The 26,206-nt window shown below is 40.5% G+C and overlaps 1 protein-coding gene across 10 annotated transcripts in view; it reads left to right on the top strand.

The window, feature by feature from the left end:
• ANKS1B (ankyrin repeat and sterile alpha motif domain containing 1B) overlaps nucleotides 1-26,206 on the top strand; it is a 624,779-nt gene that overhangs the window by 595,972 nt on the left and 2,601 nt on the right. For 9 of the 10 annotated variants that reach the window (XM_038756218.1, XM_038756216.1, XM_038756215.1 and 6 more), the window contains 4 exons: nucleotides 3,027-3,038; nucleotides 5,387-5,473; nucleotides 8,701-8,838; nucleotides 24,831-24,998. In XM_038756218.1, coding sequence (XP_038612146.1) covers nucleotides 3,027-3,038; nucleotides 5,387-5,473; nucleotides 8,701-8,838; nucleotides 24,831-24,998 — 405 coding nt within the window. The remainder of the gene's footprint in view (nucleotides 1-3,026; nucleotides 3,039-5,386; nucleotides 5,474-8,700; nucleotides 8,839-24,830; nucleotides 24,999-26,206) is intronic. The other variant, XM_038756217.1, reaches the window with a different exon arrangement.

Raw genomic sequence — 26,206 nt, 5'->3', positions numbered from 1 at the left:
TTTCTTTCCAAAAAAAATCCAGTTAATTTTAAAGTAGAAATGATAAATTAGTAAGAGCATAGTTAAAGTTAGGGGGCCATTGGCAACCCATTTCTTTGGAGACTCTAGATCAGATCTGGGTTTTCTAAGGGTGGTACTGATACATTCAGTCTAAGAAATTGAGATTACTTCAGTCATTGTGGAAGAAATAACTTCCTTGTTTCAAGCAGAGGGCTCCTACAGGGAAACAAGGAAAGGAAGGGCTTTGTTAATAGAACATATGCCATACTAGTTATCCAAGGACTCTCTGAGCAAATGCAGATAGGTTAAGTCAATTGATGGTATGCGAGAGCCCATGTTTTAGAAGGATCAGGCTGGCAAAACACAGTGTGTTTGTGAACAGATGTCCTCTTGCTGTTAAAAGTAGAAAAATGGTGATTTCTGCAATAAGTGGGAAGCCACAGTACTAATCAGTTGGCACATGATTGAAGTGAAAGTGTTGTCACATTCAGTTTTTTGTGAAATCTTGATAGAACAAAATGTATGTTCGAGCGATTCCTCACTGTCATAATTGCCATCTCCCCCTAAAGTTTCATAAAATCTCTACGCTTTATGATTTTTTAAACCTTCATCAAAATTAGTTTTAAGAAAACATTTGGAAGTTGCTTCAAAAGGTACTTGAGCATCTGTTGCTCAGTGGGAGGGTGGGTAGAGCAGGCCATGGGCAAAGCGGTAACTAGCAGTTAGGGTTTGATCTGTTAGGATGACTGCTTTCCTTAAAGGAGGAAGATAGACTAGCTGTACTTTTTAAGTCATTCTAGCCCCAGGATTGTATCATGAGAAAGGGGTACAAATAGCCTGTACTTAGAGGAATGCAAATGAATCGGAGACTTTCAGCAGTTTTAGTTGTCTCCTCTGGAAGCCACATTAGGTTATTTCTTTCATCTGCCGAACATTCTAAAACTCTCATCTATATAGTTAGGGTTTGGTTGTTTTGCTTAGGAGTTGGTAACCTAAATGGCTAAATCCTGGATATAAGCTCCAACTCACCCTTGGGAACATCCCGGAGATGTTTTCAGACCCAGGAACATAAACTTTTGCAATACTAATGCTGGAGAGGAAGACTGATAATTGGTTTCGAGTCCAACCTGTTTTCAGTCAGTGCTGCTCTACCCCTCTCCAAGGTGGCTCTGTGTTCCATTCTTAAATGCAATCAGGTAATTCTCCTGTAATGCAGGTATGGTGGTTTTGAAGAAACTCGTGTTAGTGATATGCTGCATGATGGTACTTGTATCTTGATCAACAGCTTGGTGCGGGTGCACAATCATTCCTTCATTAACCACAGTGCGTTATGTCCAATCAGAAGGCTGTTCCTTTATTCCTCAATAGTGTTCTAGTCAAAATGCACCAAGAAAATGCACAGTGTGGCAGAACTCATCCATTTCATAATTTATTTTGCTAGTCTGTACTCATGTTTAATAAGCCTGGTGGTCTGAAAATTCTTTCTCACGCATAATCTACATCTCTCTTACTGAAAGTTATGCCCAGACTATCTGCTTCCCTGCTCTACTTAGGTAAAGAACGTGATTAAAATGGCCATCTTTTTCCCTTGGATGGAGGGTGGTGGTACAATTTGTCAGAAATAATCTCTTGGCATTGGGAAACATGATATTTTGACACTATATTTTTGTGCCTCTAGAAAAGAGTAAACTTTTCTAAGGTTGCCCAAAATTTGAAAACAAGGAATGAATGGCCACTTTTTCCTAATATCCAAAAGGAATCGATGAAATAACTACAATTCAAATGAGATATCAAACCTTTTGCCCATGTCATAAAGTAGGGCATGTACTAAGAAGATTATTAGGTTCAGTGCACACATAATTATTGATGCAATAAAGATTAGTTTTAAGGAAATTGTAATGCCATTTTTTCTGATCTGTGAATTTTAAAACCCTATTCTCTGTTTGGCCTTCAACCGTGATAGTCACTTTGTTTAAGTAACTGAAATGCATTAGGATATAATGAGGCTGCTATTTTTTTAGTCAGAGTATGCCTTTTATAAATGGTAAATAAAACATGATGGTCCTCTACCATTTGTACCTCATTTTCTTTCTCTAGGACTCAGCATCTACAAATTAGCTGCCTAATGAAACCTCACCCCACATTGGCTTGAGTAATCTAGATATTTTGGTCAGATAAGATAGTTTTGGGGGGGCGGTTTTAACCTTAATATCTAGATTATTAAAGTCTAATGTGAATTTGGGACCTCTGAAAGCTAGAAAACGTGTGGACCTAATTATGGGTAAAGTATATAAAGAACTTTAAATTGTTGAGAAGAAAGATCATAGTCAATTTACTTCAAATTTATTCATGGCACCTCTCGGAATGATTTACAGAATTCCTCAAATTACATTGCATGGTTTAAATTAATCTTGAGAGGAAAAAAATCAGAGGCAAGAAAGACCTCGTTTTTTCATGTTATTAATATATGCCCTTCATAGTCAGAAATTGCAAAGATAGAGATTCCCATGTAGTTAAATGGGGAAGGGTGATGAGGGGAGAAAGGGGAGGTAAATTGAATAAAAGAGGCAGCGTGACCTAGTGGAAAGGGCTGGAGTTAGAAGATCCGCGTTCTAATTGCAACTCTGCTGTTTCCCTGCTGCGTTATTTTAATCTCTCTGAACCTGTTTCCTCATTTGTATCTGCTCTTATTGGCTCTTGGATTGGGATCTCCTTATGGGATAGGGATTGGTCTGTTCTGATTGTCTTGCAATTGTCTTAGTGTTTAGTACAGTGATTGGCATATAGTAAATGCCCAAGAAATATCCTAACAGGAAAGACAAGGTCTATGAAAACGTGCAGTATTTTTAAAAAATGAAAATGCTTTTCGCTGGATCTCAGAGTGCATCATTAAAGTCTTTTCCATCTTCTGGCAAAACTTATTTTCAATAATTTGTTGTGGTTGGTGAATTTAAAGGTTTTTTTTTCAACTTTTCATATATTTTCTCTTTTATTACATCCCATCTATTTTACCTGGAAAATCCAAGGCTAATTGTCAGGTAGGTTCTTCTTTGCAATTTTAGGGGTGTAGACAAGGGGAAGTTAATGAAGAAAAAAAGATTGGGGAAAGAAGTGGACTCAAAATCGAGTAGGCCTATAGTGAAATCAAGGAGACTTAGTAAATAGTGAGTTAGGAAAAACACTGAACAGATCAATCAATCAGTCGTATTTATTGAGCAGTGTACTAAGTGGTTGAGAGAATACAACATAACAGATGTGTGAAATGGATTTCCATACTGGCAGTATAAATGCTAATGAAAACACATGAGGAGAAGTTAAAAATTTAGCTGAGGAATTGGCATAAAGTAAAATCATTCCGTGGTCTAAGAAATGGAGAATAGGCAAGGACATCAGAGCCTTTCCCTATTGATAGGTTACAAACATGCATCTCAAGTTAGTGAACATACATAATCAGGGACAGAGTCCCAAGGCTGAATAGACCACTACCAAACAAAGCATTTTTTCTTCTTCCTCTTCTCTGCCTCCTCTTCTTTCTCCCAATCATTAATATTTATTGAATTCCTCCTGAGAGTTAAGCACTGTATTTGGGGCGCGGATGACAAAGACGTGATCCCTGCCTTCAAGGAGCTTACAATCTAATGTTTGTAATACTCATCACTAAAGAAACCAGAGCATGTAGGTGAGTACTCTGCACAAAGCAGGTGCTCAAGAGATACTATTAATGGAATAACAGCCTGCTGAAGAGTTCAGCTTCTACAATCGCATTGTAACTAAGGAGGGAATCCAGCAACCACAACATTTCAAGTATGCCCTGAACACATCTCCCACGATCGAAGATGAGGCCCAGCACATTTCCTGCCAAAGTGGAAGTGTTGACAAAGAAACAAGAAAATATAAATGACAATCCTTGAGCACAAGGAATATAAAGATGAATTTTTGTTCTATTTAAAAACATATTAGAAGAAATAGTAATGCAGAAACTTACAGAAAAACACCCCAGAAAATGTTGAGTTAGTACATTAAATGCAACCAAAATCAGATTTGGTCTACTAAAATCCCAACTTGTTTCTTTGTTCCACACTTTTTTTCTAACTTAAGTCAACCAAGATGTCAGTGGAGAGGCAGAAAGATGTGTCTATGCCAAGGTTCATAATGTAGAAAAAAGGCTCCATCCTTCTCAATAACTATTGAGTCCAGGAACAATCACAAAAGGCACATCAGCTTTTTAAGCAGTTTTGTCAACTTCACCTATGAGGCATACTCAGCATTAAGTGGCACAAAAGAGTTGCCAACATGGAAATCCTGGAAAACAAACAATCATTTGGTGTTTTTTTTATTGAGTGCTTACTATGTGTGGAGCACTGCACTGGGGAGAGTAAAATATAAGAGTTGGTAGACACAGACCCTGCCCACAACGAGCTTACAGTTCACAACATGAAGACAATGTGTTACTACTGAGCCGAGCTATCACAGAGACTAGAGTTGAGCATAATGTCCACACAGCCAACTCTGTGATGAGCTGCAAAGGAGCAGACATTAGCAGGGAAGACAAAACAATGGATAGGAGAGGTACAGCACCAAACAGATAAAATGGTGGATTGCTAGGTAGCAACAGAAGGAAATAGACACACTTGACAGGACGTAATCAGGGGCTGCTCCCCTTGAGCAGAGGTTCTGAGAGAATAAGGTTGTCAGGAGACATTACAAACTGTGGCAGAAACATGGGTACCTCAGGCACAACCATCTCTCTCACCATATATGGAATGGATTTCAGGCCCACCTGCACACATGGATAGATGAATCGAGAGAGAGAAAGTGTGATTATTGATCCCAATTGCATTTTACGTGGATACAAAGAGACCCCATCAAGGGCAGCATTTAGCATTCAAGTTTCTTGGGTTTTTTTGTTTTTTAAGTCTTGATTGGGTTTTACAAAACTTAGGTTGCAGCATGTCCAATCTCTAGCACTGAATATGTGTTCAGACCTAAATGAATAAAATGACTAGAGAAAAAGAATAGTGTGTTTTTAATGCCACTCATTCTAGGAGAATCTGAAGTGGCCTGGAAAAGTCCTAGGAACAGGTTGTTTTCAAGTTGCTGTAGGAGGCAAACACCTAATGCATTTCTTTAGTGTCAGAAAAAGTGAGTTGTGTATTCTGTCTCCCACATGAATTAGAACATGACTCTTGAAAAATGTCAGAGTGCAAGACAGGTATTTTCATAAGCACAAAGCATAACCAAGTTCAAGAGGAGACCTGTTTGAAATTAGAGTTTGTGAGTGCATTTTTTCAAACTTTAGCTCATTTATCTTTCAAAAGGAAAAAAAAATATTTTGGTTGCTATGCAACACAAACTATTTTTAACAGCTTTCTAATTTTAATTTCAGAAATCTACAGAGCAAATGAAGAAAGTCCCGACTATTGTTCTCTCAGTCTCTTACAAAGGAGTCAAATTTATCGATGCAACGAATAAGGTATGTGTAATGGCAGGACATACACTTGAGGAGTACCTCTGATGTAGAGGCCATGAAAAGAAATGCCAAATAGAGTTAGGAATTAAAGTCCCAAGCTCCTATACATTCTTCCATCCCCCTTCTTCCCACACTCAGCAAGCTGGGTTTGCATTGTTTGTTTACTCTTTGGGGTTTTCTGTTTGATGTGGGAATGCTATAAAGATGCCAAAAGGAGGCAATGCTTCTATCCTTCCACCTTTCCTTAATACTTTTCTCCAGACTCCATCACCACTATCATTCTGTGTCACCACTACCATTCTATCTTCCCTATCACTCTCCTGCCCTAGAATTGTGAAGCATCATTTGCAGATTTCTGAGTAACCTATAACGGATTTCTTTGGTTAGAGGGAAGGATAATGGAACAATGTACAAACATCTATATATGTACATATATACACATATGAATGTGTGTATATAAATACATCTGTGACTATATTTTCCTTCCCTCAAGGCAGTCTAATTTGTAGGAAGAGGAAAAACCCCTGGAACGTTTTTCATCCCAAATTTCATGTAATTACCAAATAGCTCTTCCCATATGGTTTGTTTTGTTCACCAAACTCCTACATTTCCCTCTAAGGAAATTTGAATTGTAGGCTTTTTGGAAGTGTTCTTACTATGAATAAGATTCCCATACTGCTACATAGTGTAAAAATGTGTATATATTTTAAGGTCTTACTCCTTTTGAAGATGACCCAAAAGAGGCAGAACAAAAGTGTGTGTCCCATGTATTTTGGTTAGTTTCACTCAAGAAAATGTATTGGCAGAATAACACTCCCCACACAGTTCCATCCATTTAAAAAGTGCAGTTATGACTAAAGTATTATGAGCATGACAAATTCTAAATATCAGTGATTCTGTATCACCTAAATATGGAAGGTAACTAATATTAGGGGATTTGGAATAACGGGACTCCAAATCACAACACATTTTTATTTCTGGAAATCAAGTTTAAATAAACATAGAGGGAAAGGTTTGATTGCCCCTTTTTTTAGTCTTGTAACTATAACTCACTACTAGAAAAATAATTCATGTTTCATTTTTAGAGTAATTCATCTCTAGTTGGGCCCTAATAAATGAAAATTTTTTTTATTAAATCAATAACTCTTTACATTGTTGAGTATATAGTGTTTGCATTTTATTGCATATATATTGGGGAAAAGTTGATAAATGGAAATTTAAAGATCATGGATGATGAGAAGCAATGGCTTTGAAAGCAGCAGCACCCCAAACTGAAGGTCTTGCGTGGAAAACAGATCCATTACAACTGCAACATCAGGCTTCTTGAGTGGTTTACGTACATCACCTATGAGCCTATGAGCCATGGATATTAAAATTGTGAAATCCCACAATTAAGAAGTGTATCAGCATTGAAACAGTACTTGTGACAGGATAGAACAATCTGCCGGTCCAAATATCTAGAGGGAAAGAATGACTTTTAGCAAATTTCCCAGGTGTAAAGTGAGTTAAAACCAGGGAAAAGAAGATAATCTGCCATGTGACTCACAGTCTAACAAGATACCTAACTTAAGGAATTTACAATTTAAGGGAGGAGGATGGGCTCTAAAATAATTTTCTATAGGATTTTTTTTTTTAATTTTCCTGGAGGGAAATCCAGCCTTGCTGAGAGGGAGGTAAATCAGTCCGCCATGCAAAGCCAGAAGAAACTTATTCCCACTTTATTCAGTTATGGATTTTAAATAGAAAGGGAGCAACTTTAATCCTTAATACAATTGGATCCCAATAAATAGCAGGCTGACAATCACAGAAGTGTCGATTTTCACCAGTCCTCTGTTTCATGCTCATCCATTGCACAGACAGTTACTTTTCATATGCACAAAATGCTGTCTTTTGACAGTTGTTGGCTACCATTTTTAGATCCATCAAAAATGAGTGAAGACGGCTGAAAATTGACTCTTGGTTATATATATAAATATCCTAACTGTACCTCTCTCTTCCTCTGCCATTAAAGTCGAACTTAAACTTTTCTGATTAGTTCCCCAGGGGAATGTGCGCCATTCTCAAGGGAAATTTTAGAACTACAATTTGAACGTATAATGCAGAAACAATGTTCCACAAATCTTACTCTGGAAATTTAGTAATGGGAAGAGGCCTGTTCATAAAAATAGCAGGGGAATTTTCACTGCAATTAACAATCCAATTCCCCAAGAATGTGTTTCTCTTAGTTTTTGTTCAGTGTTCTTTAATGAGTAAAGTGCCAATTTGACTATTGGCACCTCTTATGAAGGAAGACCTTCTCTATATAGCATGTGATGAGCTAGTCCCCGCCGAGGTAATCAGATCAAGATGGTCATAGTTTGCTAATGATAAAGTGTGGAAGGATGTAATTGCATATCATTTGTTTACAAATGATTACAAGCATTTGAAAATCTGGGCAGTTACCACACTTTTAGCATCTTATGCTCAAATGCCTGTCAACAAAGTAATCAAATTTTATACTGTAGAAAGTCTAATGTGTAAAATTGATATTTTTATTAGGAGCTAATTTTAATCCTAGCTATTTTTGGTAATAGTTTTGCATATGTCACAATTAACTTCAGACTGTTCTAAGGAAGGGGGCAATGCCTTGTTCATGTTTTTAACATTAATTCTATAATTACTTCTAGTAGCATGTGGATATTAAATGTCTGTGGTGCATTAAATGGCTCCTGGTGATTTTGAGACATATTTTTATGCAGTTCTAGGCATCAGTGGATATTTGAAGTTCAGGGTATATTTTTGCAATCCTTTTTACAAGAAGAGCTGAGATATGTTTATTATGACAGGTGTGAAAAACATAAACTAGGTAATAGAAATTAAATGTTTGACATATTAAGTACATTGTCATATTTTCTTAGTTTGCCTATGGAATGTAATGACGTAAATGTGTTTCTCAAAGTTATGGAAATGCATGCTGCTGAAATGATGCCCTTAAAAGATAGTCTAAGCTTGGAAAAGTGGGTATTTTTAAGTAACTTTCTCCAATTAGCAAGTTTATCAAATTAGAGAGCATCCTCCTTCAATCTGGCATCTCTTTTTGCTTTGGGTTGATCAAACTGTATTTGATGCTGTTGCTTTGAAATATTTTAGCAAAAAAGACTACAGTCTAAAGTGCCTGTTTTACCATGATATGCATATATTCCTCCTCCTGATTTGGAAAGAAAAAGTGGCAATTGTATAATTTTTTCCAGAACATAATTGCTGAGCATGAAATTCGTAACATCTCCTGTGCTGCTCAGGACCCTGAAGACCTCTCAACGTTTGCTTATATCACTAAAGATTTGAAGTCTAATCACCACTACTGCCATGTATTCACTGCCTTTGATGTGGTGAGTCAATATACTAACTGTCATTTGGCAATTTACTTTTAAACCTTGTTTTTACTGAAATCCCACTATAAATGCTTTACCATGTATTCCAAACACAGGGCATCATGCAGATGGACAACTGAATGGTGCGTAGGCAGAATATTGGAGCTTATTTCTGAGATTGGCACATTTTCACTCACTCATTGATTTTTGCCATTTTTCCCTGGGTCATATCTCATTCCTTTTTGCTTAGCTACCAGCTCCATTTTTCAAACTCGACAAGCTCCTTTCTCCAGTGTCAAAATGTAGTAAATATCATTCATTTTACCTGATCTAAAGTGGTCCCTCTGTCACTTGCTAGACTCTTTCAAAATGTGAGCCTGCTACAGGGAAGTGTTTTTCAGTCGGCAGTCAAGACAACTGCTAGAACATTCTGTTTTTGGGTTTCTGATTTAGACATCTGCCTGTTAAATGAACTAGGCCTAGCCTTTTATAAGCTTATTTGCTATCATAGAACTGGAAGACACTTAGGCATTCAGGATTTTCCTGACCCAATTGCAATATTTAATTATAGCAATTGAAAATTTGGAAATATTAGGTGATTGAGGGAAACAAAATTCTTCTTTCAATTGCCCTAAACACAATATGGTGCAACTATAAATATAACTTGAGAATATTGGCTATATAATATAAGAATAATAATAATAACAATGGTGTTTGTTAAGCACTTACTATTTGCAAAGCACTGTTCTAAGCGCTGGGGAGGATACAAGGTGATCAGGTTGTCCCACGTGGGGCTCACAGTCTTAATCCCCATTTTACAGATGAGGTGACAGAGGCACAGAGAAGTTAAGTAACTTGCCCAAAGTCATACAGCTGACAGCTGGTGGAGCGGAATTTGAACCCGTGACCTCTGACTCCCAAGTCCGTGCTCTTGCCATTGAGCCACTCTACTTCTCTATATTTAGTCTGTGTGATTAAATAGATAGCCAGGGATTCAGGGAGTACTATTGCAGCTAAATTGTGGTCAGAAGAATCTTCAAGTACATGGGCAATTTTAGTTTTACTTTTTCTAAGCTAGCCTATTTGAAGACTATCAAAATATTCAGCTATCAAGTGCCCAAGAATCCATTCTGTGCTACATCATTTCCTGATGGACATAGAAGAAAAATAAAAAGAAACTTCAATGAAGTTGGTAGATAGGAGAAATGAAAATAGTAATAATAATAATAATGGTATTTGTTAAGCGCTCACTATGTGCAAAGCGCTGGGCTAGATACAAGGAAATCACGTTCTCCCTGGTGAGGTTCACAGTCTTAATCCCCATTTTACAGATGAGGTAACTGAGGCACAGAGAAGTTAAGTAACTTGCCCAAAGTCACACAGCTGACAAGTGGTGGAGCCGGGACCAAAGCCCACAACCTCTGACTCCCAAACCCGTGCTCTTTCCCATGACGGCTACCACCAACCTGATAAACCTGCCTGTTCCCCAGTGCCTAGAACAGTGCTGGACACACAACAGACACTCAACAAGTAGCATCAAACAAACAAGAAACAGTATTACAACCTAGAAATAGCATATGTATTTTTGTGAACTTAGCTTATTTGAATACTAGCTTAACAGTTGAATAGAACATTTACCATCCCGTGTCATACTTATGAGCAAATGGGTAAACGTCTAGTCACGTTTTACTATTTCTGTTAAATTAAATCTTACCCTTTACGAACTGTGACATTTTGATACATCTAGATTTCACATTTATTTAGTGAACTTCCTCTGTCAGAATTCTATCATTGCAACTAGCACCTCAAGCTCCTTCTAGAGGGTAGTGGGTGGACATTGCTGTTCCAAAGTCCACCTGCTGCCTTTATCTATCAGTCATTTATTGAGTGCTTACTCTGTGCAGAGCACTGTACTAAATGATTGGGAAAGTGCAAGTACAACAGAATTAGCTGACACATGCCCTGCCCATCATGAGCTTATAGTCTAGAGACGAGCAGAGCAGTGCTTTAAATTCTCTGCTGGAATGTCAGTGAAGGTGAATTTTTTTTCTTAGAGAGAGTTACATTTCCTAGACAATGATTTAGGTGAAATTCCACTGTATTTTCATGAAAAGTTAGCATTCAAAGTGCTGTTGTCCTTAATGATATCAAGATTTGCCGCCAATAACTTAACGTGACAAAATTGTCATTGCAGGATAATCATTTAAAAATATTAAAAGTTATTGTGGTGTAGCCTTCAAAAAGAATGCTGTTATTTTAGGTTGTCAGCCTCCCCAGGCTCCCTAATCCACTCACTGTCCTTGGAATCCTTCACAAGGGTAGGAAAATTGGCAGGGTCTTATTTCAAGCTCAGAAGAATGCATTTTTAATGGAAAAATCTGCTCTGATAACTCTGTAAAGACAACAGTTGGCAAACTTCAAAAATAGTTACAAAGGTTCATGGCTGTTACCAACTTATACCAAGACCTTTGAGCTTTCTTTAAATAGTGTTCATACTTTGCTTCACTAAAAATTCTTTTATATCGATGCTCAAGATGGTAATATAGGGCAGCTCAGAAAAGGATGCATGCTGGAGCCTCTTCTTGAAGCTTTAAAATTGTGGTTTTTTCCTCTTTCCCAAAGAACTGTCTTTGTTCCCTGGTATGAAAATATGTTTAAGAATAGAATTGAAATCATATTAATGTCTGTGCTACATTTTGATCTCAGTGGCTGTAATGGGAGTTGGGATTGTTGGCATTTGATGATATACGTATTTTGCAACTTCTATAGCTTCAGAAATCATCTAAAGCTATGGAAGACCCCGCCCCCACAACACACATTGTTTTGTTTATTTTTGTATTTTTTAGACTACCTTTTTAAGGATGCATTTAGATAGTGGGATCTAAGAATCCTATGAAATGCTCATAAAATTATAAGACCAAAATTTTCTGTAAATGAAGATATGTGGGATAGAGCTGACATCATTTAGTGTTGGTTTTAAGAAAATCACCTCTAGGAATGTTAAAAAGTAAAAGGGGTTTTGTTTTTTGCTGGAGAAAGCAGGAATGGTTTGTTTAAAACACATACATACACACACACACAGAGGCATACTCAGAGACTTCTTAATTCTCACTTTGCTAATGCACAAAGTACATTTTACACTGTCTTCAGTATAATAGTTTGTAGTGGGGGTCAGGGGGATTGGTGCTTCCAAGTGAAAAGCCCCTGCCCTTAGAGAGGGCTATGCACCCCAAGTGGATTTGTACTTTCCAAGCCATTAGTACAGTGCTCTGCACACAGTAATTGCTCAATAAATACGATTGAATGAATAGTGATTTTTTTTTATCCCTTGCAAGTAGAGTTCTGCAATCTGCGGCAAAAAGTTTAATTCAGTGGGTTTGGAGGGAATGTCAGAATTATGATAATTCGGGCTGGCAGTGGAGGTATCTGTCTCACATTTTCTGCCTCTGTGTATTTCTCTCTGACTTTGGGTTTAATTCTCCCTCCCTCATGTTCTCTGTGTGTCTTTCTGCATTTCTCTCTCACTTGTTCTCAGTCTCGGTTTCTCTTGCCCTCTCATCGTTTTTCTCAAGTTCTCTCTTTAACCCAAACCTGGAATATGAAAGGAGCTGGTTTACAGAAATTGTAAATATTTAAAATATTTGAGGAACAATGGTCAACAGAACTCATTGGTAATCATCAAGATAACTTTTAAGGATATAATTTAGTAGGAAGACTAACAAGGAAGATTTTTAATTATCACAATCTCTCAAAACAGTTTCATAACCTAGCTGTTTCCTTTCTTAATGAGCTGTGTCTCTTAGAAGACACCCACACACTAGAATGTATGATTAAGTAAAATGTCTTCAATTTAGATTCCACTAATCTGGAATTCCTGATAATCTGGATATGTTTTTGCTTCCTGCTTTCTTCCTTTGCTCCCTTTGTACTATTGCCAAAGGAAATATTTAATCTACCTTGTGATTAACAAAGCCTTAGTTAAGTGACCAATGACAAAAATTAAGCAGAAGATATAGCAGTGGGACAGCAAAAGAACTTTCGGCTTCAGTAGGCAGATTTGACAATTGAAAGAAAGAAAAGATTAATACAAACACCAAAATGTTTAATCTAAAATTAACGCATGTATGCATATCCACATATAATTACACGTTCACATTACTATATTAAAATTCCCTACTATTCTGAGTATTCACTGTTCAGATTGGACACCCCTTTACCCCCTTTTTTTCATTCAACTTAGTGAGGTTTTAACTATATACATCACTTCTTTAGGAGGATAGTAATCTAACAATAATTATAATAATAATGTGGTTTTTAAGCACTTACAATAGATACAAGATAATCAGGCCCCACATGGGACTCATAGTCTAAGTAGGAGGGAGAACAGGTATTGAATCCCCATTTAGCAGAAGAAAAAACTGGGGTACAGAGAAGCTAAGTGATCTGCCCAAAGTCACACAGCAGGTAAGAGGTGGGGCCGGGATTAGAACCCAGATCCTCTCACTCCCAAGCCCATGTTCTTTCCACTAGGCCATGGCGCTTCCCAAATACAAAGGTGTTTGGTGCTCCTAGCTGGCTTAGCTAGGCTTTAATGTGGCTGTCCATTTTAGGAAACTACTGTCTGATCCCTAACCAAATTCTAGAAGTGTTATAATGATTTAGGTCCCTGCTGGGAATTGCTTAAATCCCTTGAAGAAGGGCATGGTCAATGCAAGTTGGTTTTGGCTTCTAAGCCACTTGCACTCCTACACAAATGTTAGTTGGCGAGGTCCCAACTGAAGTAATATAATTTAACCATAGTGATATCATTTAAAACCCTTTCAGCACCACCCTAGCAGGAGAACTGCAGGAAAGAAAGCAGATGCACAATCTAACAAAACCCATAGTGCAGAGGGGCTAGTTTTGGCAACTCTCTCCAGAACCTATTGGGACATTTGGGGAGGAGTTTATCTTCCCTGTAAATAGAGGGAGACCTTAAGGCCCTTAGGGCTGAAGCAGGGTTTTTATCTGGGAGAACTTGGCAGAAGCAGCAATTTACAGCTTCCTGGTTATGCGCTCTTCCTGCCTTTCTGCAGCTCTTGGAAGGAGTTCCATTTATTAATGCATTTTTCTCTGCTTAAGCCATATGTGAGATTTAAAAGGAAGCCAGGGTTAACAAGTACTAGAAAATCTAAAAGTTGGCAAGTTTGGCATTTGGCCAAATAACAAGTCATTTAGTCAGTCAATCATATTTATTGAGTTCTGGGTACAGAGAACTATACTGAGCTCTTGGGAGAGTACAGTGTAACAGACACATCCCATGTCCACAACGAGTTGCTTTCTGGGCCTCAATTTTCCCCATCGACAAAATGAAAATAATAGTTACTCGCATGAACCACTCAGTCCATGTTGTGACAACGAGTGAAATATGAAAGCATTTTGTGACTTCTAAGGAAGAAAGGTGCTCTCCAGGCCCAATCTGGGTTTTACCATTTTGTCCTTCCTCCCTTCTGCAGCAAGATACATGCTACCACAGCTTTTAAGGCCAGTAGTTTCGATATGGATTACTTTGATTTGAATGGCTCCTGCCACGTAGTTCCAACAAGGAAAAAGTTCATTCTTATATGCTCCTTCTGGGAGGATCTTAGAATGCACTCTCTCTGCTAAATGAACTCAAACTCTTTCTCAAACTTCCCCTCATACATATCCTGTGGAAGACAGTGAACATTTTAGCAGACCAAGCGCTTGCTTCATTCATGCCCCAGGCTGTGTGCTCCTCTGTGCTCTCTTCCCCAGTAAAGGAACTGGTTGAGGACAGGTGAGAACAGTTCATAGTATCACGCCCTGGATGGAAAGCCTGAAGTGTTGTAGGAAGAAGCATTTGGTGATTCATTTAGCAAGAATTAGTGCTCTTTTTGAAGTCATTACTAAGCCAATACCCCAGCAAAATATCTCCCGGATAAGTATAAAATATAAGCAGTCATTAAAAAATCGCATAGTATCTTCCTATGCTTAGCACTCACAGGTAATAGATACTATGGCAGTTACTGTCAATTAGCATCCAAGTCCCGAATAGCATAGGTACCATATCAAAATGCTGAGTATTCCTCCACACCAAAGAAAAGCAATTTAGGGAGTGTTTTTATTTTAGAAATAAAACCTATCAAATATGATTTCTCACACTATCCCTGTACAACTGTAGAGCTAGCTGGGGAGATTGTATGAAATGCAGTGTGCCCTGAGGAAAAAACAATTCCAGCTTTCCAAACCTATTTTTAAAGGGAGAAAATTGGCGAGATGAGTGGTAGATGGGTCTATCCATCTGGGGAACAAAGGTCCCAAGAGAGATAGGTCTAGAAGGGTCCCCTTTGAGAGGACACCCCAGAGAAGCAGCGTGGCTGAGTGGGTAGATTATGGGTCTGGGAATCAGAAGGCCCTGAGTTCTAAACCCTGCTCCACTACCTACCTGCCAAGTGATCTTGAGCAAGTCACTTAACTTCTCTATGTCTCAGTTACCTCATCTCAAAAACGGGGATCGATACTGTGAGCCCCGTGTGGGACAGGGACTGTGTCCGATCTGATTAGCTTGCATCTCCCCAGTGCTTTAGGACAGTGCGTAGCATATAGTAGGTGCTTAATAAATACCATAAAAAGATTTGCCGGCATGGGAGCTCTAGGAACCAGCCTTTCGGCTCTCCGAGACTCAGGACACCTTAAGTGCATTCGCCAGCCACACATAAGGCTGAGCCCAGCTGCATTGGTAAGGCAAGGGAGGGAAGCAAGGCTTGGGTGAGTTGTTGAAATCGGTCACTTGCCATTGGTGATAACAGTAGTAGCACTTGCATTTCATTACTTTCTCTGTGCCAAGCACTGTACTAAGGGCTGGATGTAAGTGTAAAATAATCAGATGAGTTGCAGTCCCTGTCCCACATGGTGTTCGTATTGGAGGAAGGTCAGGTATTGAATCTCCATTTTACAGATAAACTGAGGTAGAGAGAAGTTAAGCGACTTGCCAAAAGTCACTCAGCAGCAAAGTGGCAGAGCTGGTATTAGAACCCAGGTTGCCCTGACTCCCAAGCCTGTACTCTTTTCACTATTCCACAGAGTAGCCCAACAAACACTGTAATATAGCAGCACGGGAAAGAGTCCTGGTTGGAGACACCCCATTACTGGCTGCCTCTGAGGTTTAGTGTTCAATAAATAGATTGGGGGCTCATCACAGATAACAGAAGGCCATTGGGTTAAAGATCCAAAAAGCACCATTAGAGAGCAAATTGATGTGTTTGAATCCATCCGGCACCTTGAGAGGTGTTATACCTATAGAGTAGGATTTCCAGGTGAGAGGCCAGCTGGAGATTTCCAGTAACTGAGAACTACCTTTCTCCTTTAATGCTCTGTTTGTATTTTTTACCCTTTCTTGGGGCTGGTGCAGTGAAAGTCTTTTTGTCTTTTATTTCCTTTTTAACCATACCATCAGGTGGAGTCATTGCGGTTCTCTATTTTTCAGAAAATCAGTGGGTTAACCAGAAAGGATGTACACTTCACCAGCTACAGTACTTTTTTGCTAATGCTAAATTGTTCCCTTTTGAAGCTCTTTGGGTCTGGAGGTCTTTACACAGACTGGAAAAATGTAGACAGTACCATCATCCTCCCTGTCTTACAAGCCCATATTTTTTTTTTTTTCAGTGGTATGCACTTAAGTACTTACTACATGCCAGGCCTTTTCTAAATACTGGGGTAGAGACAAAATAATAATGTTGGATACAATCCCTGTCCCTCATGGGGCTTACAGTCTTAATCCCCATTTTGCAGTTGAGGTAACTGAGGCACAGAGAAGTGAAGTGACTTGCCCAAGGTCTTACAGCTGGTAGGATTACTACCACAGCAATGAAAAAGGGGGCAGACAGTCCTCAGCCTCTTTGTGATCCTTTATCGGCTTAGGCCATAAGCTAGTCACTATCTACATTGAGGGTTTCTGACTCCATCAGATCAATTTCTCCAATCTCCAAAGGAAATACACTATGCATCACCTTCACAACACTTAGATTAGCATCCAGCTCTAAAGTTGACAGTTTTCTGAATTCCTCTAATGGTTCATTTTTTAAAACGTAGATATAGGTCACACTTCATGCCTCTTGCCCAAAGCGTTCCTCCGGCAATCTATAGATAGCTAGCCCTGGGCATGGCGCCCAAGTCAACTGCAAGGTCGGCACCGTCCCATAATTTATGTTAGTGGAAAAATTTCACTGGGGTGAATAAAATGGCCAAGGCAGTTACTTCTCTGACAGATACTCTAGAACAGAAGTGTGGTTAGATCAGACAAATCCCTTGGGTGGCTTCTGGGAAAGTTTATATTGGGGAGCAACCTGGTCTTGGCAAGTTAAAGGATTGTTGTGACCTCAAAAGCTTTTACTGACCTGGAAAATGTATCAGTCCTGCCTTATTTGTTGAACAGGGACTGATATATGTGTATATGTTTGTACGTATTCATTACTCTATTTTACTTGTACGTATCTATTCTATTTTATTTTGTTAATACGTTTTGTTTTGTTCTCTGTCTCCCCCTTCTAGACTGTGAGCCCACTGTTGGGTAGGGACCGTCTCTATATGTTGCCAACTTGTACTTCCCAAGCGCTTAGTACAGTGCTCTGCACACAGTAAGCGCTCAATAAATGCGATTGATTATTTCTGAGGTGTGCAGTTAGGGAGAGGATGTTTCTTTCTACCTGTAGGATATGTTCTTGTTGATCCTAGAACCAAAAAGTTTCCTGAGACACAGAGGCCCCACCTGCGCTGTGAAGCTCAGCCGAGAGCCCCAGAGAGGCATGAAAGAGGGAGAAGGGAAGAGAGAAAAATGCATGAGAAGGAAAAGAGTGAGGGGGAGAGAAATGATCTGGTTAAAGAAAGGGCAAAGATATCTTACCTTGATATCTATCTCCACCACCATCTGTGTTGCCACCATCACCACCCAACACTCCAGTGGCTTTGGTGCCCCAGCCAGGATGGGCCGACTAGCTGGGATTGCCAAGCAACGGTGACAAGGTGACATCTTCTACCAGCCAGGAGCTGAGCTGGTGCTCTGCAAATGATAATAATAATGATGGTCTTTGTAAGTGCTTACTCTGTGTCAAGCACTGTATTAAGTACTGGGGTAGATATAAGATCATCAGATCAGATTCAGTCCCTGTTCCTCATTGGGTTCACAGTCTAAGAAGGAGGGAGAACAGTTATTGAATCCCATGAGGCACAGAGAAGTTAAGTGACTTGCCCAAGGTCATACAGCAATCATCAATCGTATTTATTGAGCGCTTACTATGTGCAGAGCACTGTACTAAGCGCTTGGGAAGTACAAATTGGCATCACATCACAGCAGTCAAGTGAGAAGCAGTGTGGCTTAGTGGAAAGAGCACGGGCTTGGGAGTCAGAGGTCATGGGCTCAAATCCCAGCTCCACCGCTTTTCAGCTGTGTGACTTTGGGCAAATCACTTAACTTCTCCGTGCCTCAGTTACCTCATCTGTAAAATGGGGATTAAGATTGTGAGCTCCATATGGGACAACCTGATTACCTTGTATCCTCCCCAGCGCTTAGAACAGTGCTTTGCACATGTGCTTAACAAATACCAAAGTTATTACTATTATTGAGTGGCAGAACCAGCAATAGAACCCGTGTCCTCTGACTCGTAGGCCCGTTCTCTTCCCTCTAGGCCACGCCACTCACAGTTGCAGAGCGATGCAATGGTTTCCAAGAGTAAACAGCCATCTTAGGTCCAGAAACACTGCTCTACACTCAGTTATGTTCCTCAAGGAGGTTACGTCCCTGACAAGTTTGCCTTGTAGTGCCTTGTAGTTTATTGAGCACGTACTGTGTGCAGAGCACTGTACTAGGCGCTTGGGAAGTACAAGCTGGCAACATACAGAGACAGTCCCTACCCAACAGTGGGCTCACAGTCTAGAAGGGGGAGACAGAGAACAAAACCAAACATACTAACAAAATAAAATAAATAGAATAGATAGGTACAAGTAAAATAAATAAATAAATAATGCCATTTACTGATTTCTCAATCCATTGGATTCTATGCACATCAGATTACTGGCCATATTTTTCCTGCCTAACCCCACAGGTTTCCAGTTTAACTCTTAAGTTTTTGACCTCCCTCTTTTGTGTGCATTTATTCAGAAACTGTCAAGCTCTCTTCCTCCCTTCAAGGCCTTACTGAGAACTCACCTCCTCCAGGAGGCCTTCCCAGACTGAGCCCCCTCCTTCCTCTCCCCCTCGTCCCCCTCTCCACCCCCCCGCCTTACCTCCTTCCCTTCCCCACAGCACCTGTATATATGTTTGTACGCATTTATTACCCTATTTATTTATTTTACTTGTACTTATTTATTCTTCTTATTTTATTTTGTTAATATGTTTCGTTTTGTTCTCTGTCTCCCCCTTCTAGACTGTGAGCCCACTGTTGGGTAGGGACCGTCTCTATATGTTGCCTACTTGTACTTCCCAAGCGCTTAGTACAGTGCTCTGCACACAGTAAGCGCTCAATAAATACGATTGAATGAATGAATGAATTGTAGTGCTTGTGCCTTCCCTGGCATGCACACAATTATTTCTTCCAGCATTACGACGGTGTTCTATCTAGGTTGATGCCTACTGTAAAAAAAATGTTCCCTAATATCATTCTCTCTAAAAACGCACACTGTGGGAGAACAGGCTCAGGTTAGCACCAACTAAATTCAGACTTTTTTCCTGAGGGCCCTACTAGGTACCTTACCTCTCCTTGCGGTTCTGGATTTGTTTTCTAGCCTCCACATCCTTGCCCAGTTCCTCTCCTGTAATTCAGTCTTTCATTCATTCATTCAGTTGTATTTACTGAGCACTTAGTGTGCACAGAGCACTGTACTAAGCACTTGGGAGAGTAAGTGTAACAATAGACACATTCTCTGCTCAAAACGAGCTTTCTCCACTTCCTCTTTTCATCATCTCTCATTTCTACTGCAAGACTTCGTTCCCCACATAATTACCCCTGTGCTGTTTTGGGATTGCAAAATTATGCCAAAAATTGGATAAATGATATAAGTTAACATGATCATCTAAGGGGGCTAGTCAGGGCCATCACATTGCCAGTGAATAGTGTCCAGATTGGGGCTCTACATGCTGAAAGAGTGATTACGTCTCACTCTACGCATGACTTTTCTCAGAGTCATTTGGGCTCACGCTGAATAAAATGAACTTTTTACCCATAGGGAGACATTAGATGCAAACTTGGTTTGTTTCAGATTCATTTGTGACATTAATAACTACTTAGTTTTATGCTCTTAAGTTTTTGCCCACATTCCCTTTACCCAACGGTTTTCTTGCAGCTATTTTGGTTCAATAATAGCAGTATATCTGCTGTAATTAGTTGTCCAAAGTAATAGTGTAATTGCTTTCCTTATGAAGATGCAAAGGCATTCATTCACTCTGTCCCGTCTTCTTTTCTGGAGGTATTTGTAGATCTAGAATTCCCACTGGCATTCAACTTTTGTGATCCCAGCATCAAAAGACTTTGTCTTTATTCCGTAATGTTTTTTATGGTATTTGCTACGTGCTGTCTATGTGACAGGAGCTGTATTAAGTGATGGGGTAGATGCATGGTGAGCGGGCAACGTGTCTGGTAATTCTGTTGTGCTCTCCCAAGCATTTAGTACAGTTTTCGTTACATAGCCCTCAGTGAATACAATTGATTGATTAATTGATACAAGCTAATCAGGTTGAACACAGTCCATGTCCCACATGGCACGCCCACCACGGAAAATCACCCACAGCCCCCTGGGGAAACTCAAGTCGCTGATGTTATAGGCCTTCACTTTGGCCTGGATGAACTGCTGGAGGTCGGCGGGAAGGTTATACTTGTGGAGCATTTCCTCTTCTTTGGCTTTATAGAGGATCTTAGTGGAAAGAGCAAGGGCTTGGAAGTCAGTGGATGTGGGTTCTAATCCCGGCTTCGCCACTTGTTTGCTGTGACACCTTGGGCAAGTCACTTAACTTCCTCTGTGCCTCAGTTACTTCATCTGTAAAATGGGGGGGGGGGGTGTAAAAACCGTGAGCCTCATGAGGGACAACCTGATTACCTTGTACCCACCCAGCGCTTAGAACAGTGCTTGGCACAAAGTTTAAGCGCTTAACAAATACCATAATAATTATTATTATTATCCCCATTTTGCAGATGAGGCAACTGAGGCACATTCATGCATTCAATCGTATTTATTGAGTGCTAACTGTGTGCAGAGCACTGTACTAAGCGCTTGGGATAGTACAATACAGCAGTGAACAGACACATCCCCTGCCCCAAACCAGTTTACAGTCTAGAGAGAAGTGATTTGCCCAAGGTCACAAAACAGGCAAGTGATGGAGGTGGGATTAAAACCTAGATCCTACTGACTCCAAGGCGAATGCTCAATCCACTAGGAAACGCTGTTTATCATTGCAGGGGAAAACCAAGTCCCGAACTATTTATTACGAGAATATCAGCTCTGGACCCCTTTTAAGATAAATTCCACAACTTTTCAGACTAATGAATAGGCAGGGCGGTATAATGGTACAGCAGCCTATTTGGTGTATAATAGTAATGGCATCTATTAAGCGCTTACTATGTGCAAAGCACTGTTCTAAGCGCTGGATGGGCGGCCAGGTACGTTTTGCAGTCCTCTTCCCCTACCATGTGTAGATACAGGTTACCAGCTACAAATCTACAAGCTACAAGTCACTTGGAGGCAGACACCTTCTCGGTGTTGATCTCAGGGAATAATCCCGGAGCCTGCCCATACGTATCTGCAGCACCTGGTGCAGTGAGGGCTGCCATATCATGAGTTAACTCAGCTCTCAGTCCGATATTGTCTTTCACTTAGGGAAAAGCACAAGAGTTTCGGAGATCACACACTCTTCAGGGGAGATGAAATCCAGATAAAGCCAGATTCCCATTCACCCTTTACCTTAATGCTGCTAAAGTCCGGTCAGCTCCCCTCCTGTCTCGGTCTGCGGCTTCCTCAGTTGAAAGAGCATTCTGTTTTTCTAGGAATGTCTGTCTCTCGTGGCTGTGCCACCTGATCAATTCAGAATGCTACTGAGCGCATATTATCCCTACCTAAAATTTAAACCTAAGCTAATTTCACAATACCCACCAAATTGTTTAAACACCGCAAACTTTCTTTGGGGGCTTTCCACCACGCCATTTCTGCCCACATCTCGTGTCTCATTTCTCTACTCCTCTATTCATCTCGTTCTACTCGATCACAGCTCCTCTCCATCCTGCCTTTTCTTGGCTCCCGTCACCATGCATTCTTCCGTGTCCTCTCCTGAAAGTTGAAACTACTTTTTCCTTCCCTACCTTTCAGCCACCTCCCCACCACCTACTTCTAAATCCCTCCTCAGAATCTCTAGAATATTAGACATTAGTAACAGAGTCAGCTAGACACATCCCGTTTTTTACCCATATTTGCTCTTTTTTATGTAGCATAATGAATCTGGAGTTTCTCTCATCGAGTATTTTAAATATACACTACAAGAAGTGTTAGTAATAGAATTTTTTAGGCACCTACTGTGTGCAGAGCACTGTGCTGAGCACTGTAAAGAGGTGCACAAGGAACAGATGTATTGCCTATGTAGCGTCCAGGGAATTGTCAGAATAAAAATGAATAATTGTGCACTTGAGGGATTTCCCTGTGTCTTTGGAAAAAGCATTTGAGTTGTGGACAATCTTTCCTGTGATTTTATGATTTTGCAGCGGTACAGCCTGAACCCTGCCGTGTTACGGCTAGACAGTTTCAGAAATCATGCATTAAGCAGAAGACAAGAATGAAAATGAGAACAAGAAAGAATGTGTGGGAGGGAAGGAAAAGACCAAGAATGGAAGGGTTCAGAATAAAAGATCAGCATACCACTTAAGAGCACCATTTTGTATTCTGGAAGCAAACCATAAACCCCAACCTCTCTCCCTCACTGATATTATGACAAAATACGGAACAAAGCCATAGGGAAAGCAGAACATCGTCATGCATTGATAATTGGCTCTGTTTGAACATTATTTTCAGGCTTACTGCTGTAATTATGCCAGATTATGCTTGAGTGACTAATGCTTTTCCTTGAGCCTAATTTAGATTTTGATTGTATTTCATAGATGTTTACTAAATCACAGATGTGTGAGGTGCAAAAGACCAAGAAGATTCCTCTGGACCTCCTGCAGTGTGTGTAGGCTTGTCCTTGCTGGAATGTCTGTCTTTTCTGTGAATTCAGTGAGATTTAATAGCAACTCCTCCACCGCCGTGCAGGCAAAAGCCGATCGGGAGGTGAAAGGGAAACAGAAATTCAGATGTTTGCTTGTGTAAAGTTTAAAAATTCAGTGGGCCCTTAGCCAATGAGATCCTAACGTCAGAGATTTGCAGATGCTCTGAAAACGCTAAGGGTGACTGTCAGTCAACAGCATTTACTTATCACCCTCTCTGTTCAGAGTCTATACTAGGGATAGTAGGAAGGTACTCCTTGCCCTCGGGGAGTTTATAATAATAATAATAATTGTGCCCCTCGTTAAGCGCTTAATATGTGCCAGGCACTGTACTAAGCACTGGCGTGGATGAAAGTAAATTGGGTTGGACACAGTCCTTATCTCACATGGGGTTCACAGTCTTAATACCCATTTTACAGATAAGGTAGCAGAGACACAGAGAAGTTGTGACTTGCCCAAGATCACACCGTGGACAAGTGGCGGAGCTGGGATTAGAACCCAAGTCCTTCCACCGCCCAGGCTCTATCCACTAGGCCACTCTGTTTCTCCACTCCAATGTAGGTGCCCGGGAAAACACAAATAAGAAATAATAGGATTAATCAGAAACATTTAAACATGCGTGTGAGTTTTAAATAGGTACTAAGCGTACTGCTGGACTGATTAGCAGCGTCAAGAGCCAGGTTCTGTCAGTCCACGAAGGCCTCAAGAAAGAGTTGAATCTTGAACAGTGTTTGGAAAGAAGGACAAGATTTGCAGGCAAAACTTTTAAACTTTACATAAGCAAAAAAAAAAAGAAATGTGCAATCATTCCAGCCCAGATGGGCGAGGACAATTGCAGATGCTCAGAACTGGAAGGGGCAAGCTGCAGATGGCAAGCAAGATGGCAGAAGTAGAGCAAAATCAATCGATTTGACTGCAAGATCCTTGAGAAAAAGCACTGGGCCCTTTACTGCTAGTGTATGTTGCCAAGGTCCTAGTGCCATGCACGCCCTAAGTGTTCAAATGTAATTGCCGATGATGTACCTGCCTTGAAAAGCGATGAATGCCCACTAATTGTAGTAATAATAATAATTGTGGTGTTTAAGCACTTGCTATGTGCCAGGCCTGGTACTAAACACTGGGCTGAATAAAAGCAAATCAGGTTAGGTACAGTCCCTGTCCTACATGGGACTCTCAGTCTGAATCCCCATTTCACAGATGAGGGAACTAAGGCTCAGAGAAGTGAAATGACTTGCCCAAGGTCACACAGGAGACAAGTGGCAGAGCCAGGATTGGAACACAGGTTTTTCTGACTCCTAGGCCTGGGCTCTATCCACTAGGTCACACTGCTTCTCTAAGGGCACGATCAAAAATGGGAACCCCTGTAGGCCTCTGATCCTGGGAAGGATGTGATGCAAGCCTGACTGCTAGAAATGGAAAAGACAAAGAATCCCAGGAGCCAGATAGGAGGCTGTCGGAGTGAGCAGTCCAGCCATGAGACGGTTACGCTTGTGAGTAAGAGGCGCAGGTGCCTGGTGGGATTAAAAACCAGAGATAACGCCTTCAGAGAACTGAGCCGTTGCATTTAATGAATGACTAATGTCTTTCATCAAACATAAATTGGAATCTTATTGTTCCAGGCTTTCTTGTACCCGTTGACTGACTCACCGAATTTCAGGGTGGAAAAGATTGAGGTCATCTCCATCTCACCTCCCGTCATGCACTTGGGTGCTTTCTTATCCTGAGTTTACATTGGAAATGTTCCTTTAATTTCTCTTTCCGTTTGTTTTACAGAATTTAGCCTATGAAATAATTCTAACCCTAGGACAGGCATTTGAAGTGGCCTACCAGCTAGCACTACAGGCTCGGAAAGGGGGCCACTCCTCAACCCTGCCAGAAAGCTTTGAAAACAAGCCCTCCAAACCCATTCCCAAACCACGTGTTAGTATTCGCAAATCAGTGGTAAGTAGAAAAAGTGATTTCTCAAGACTCCAGAGTCAAATGAAACCAAGGGTTTGTTTCGGCATGAATTTGTTAGATGTTCTGGTTTGTCTTCTGGTGACAAGTGTCACTTGGACTTTCCCAAGTAAAACAATTTTTCCTCTCCTGCCCAGTGCCTCAGTCACTTTTAACAGAACTTCACATGATTCTCTCCCTAACCTCAGGCTGACTGTGGTGAAGCAGGGAAGCGAGCTGTACTAAACCCAAGTCACTGATGTAACACTCCATACCCTCCTTTCCAGTGACTCTTTGCACATGTGCAAGAAGGTAGCTGAGTCAAGAGTCTGATAGCAAGTCCCCTTTTCAAAACCGTGCTTTGGTGGTCCCAAAGCTAGTTTCCTGGCCACTGCTTACGCAGTGGTTAAAAATACACATGGGCAACTATGTAAGACGTTTTCATAACAAAGTGGCAGAAGTCTTGAAGCCATGAGTTATTTGTGTTTCTGTGCCCAGTTTTCCTATACAAGCCTTAATTTGGGAACGCAGTGATTTGGGCACGTGAACAGCTGTTGTGCAACCCCCCCACTTTCTGTCATGTGTCTCTTTTTCTCTACTTTTATTCCCCCTCCCTTTCCTGTTCACATTCCAGGAGGGTTGCCCTAGCAAATTCTCTATAACTTCCAAAAGGCTCCAGCCCCTTGGAGAGAGTCCATAATGGAAATGCTCCCAATCATTCTTATCTTGTCCCTGGCTTGGCCTGCAGCCATTATATTATGGATGCTTATGGCTAACAAAAATTTCCCCAGAATGAATTTCCCGTCTTCCATCAGCACCTTCCCTAGGTTGTAGGATAAAACTAGGATTTCATCAGATCTGAAGACAGTCACCTGCCAACCCAAAAAATCTTGTTACGGACTTGAGCAAAGGTAGGTCATGTGCCGATGTTTGGGAAATGGAAAAAGAGTTACAATTTTTAATATATAGAGAACATTGATTTTGTTTCCAGCATTTGCATACACCATTTACCCATCTTTAATGGGTTTGCTTTCTATAAACTCCTCATTATAGTTACCTGCATTTATTTAGTCCCCAAAGATTTCTTTCTGATGTACTGAGTGGAATAAGGCTGATTGGTCAGACTTCTGCCTCAACTTACCCAGCTCACTCAGTCCCAAGCCAACACTGCCTCTGAGCAGGAATCCTAACCCAGGTTAGCAGGTCTTAAGGGA

The sequence above is a fragment of the Tachyglossus aculeatus genome, chromosome 14 (assembly GCF_015852505.1).
Source record: "Tachyglossus aculeatus isolate mTacAcu1 chromosome 14, mTacAcu1.pri, whole genome shotgun sequence".
In the NCBI taxonomy this organism is placed as follows: domain Eukaryota; kingdom Metazoa; phylum Chordata; class Mammalia; order Monotremata; family Tachyglossidae; genus Tachyglossus; species Tachyglossus aculeatus.
This window is presented reverse-complemented; position numbering and strand designations above follow the sequence as displayed.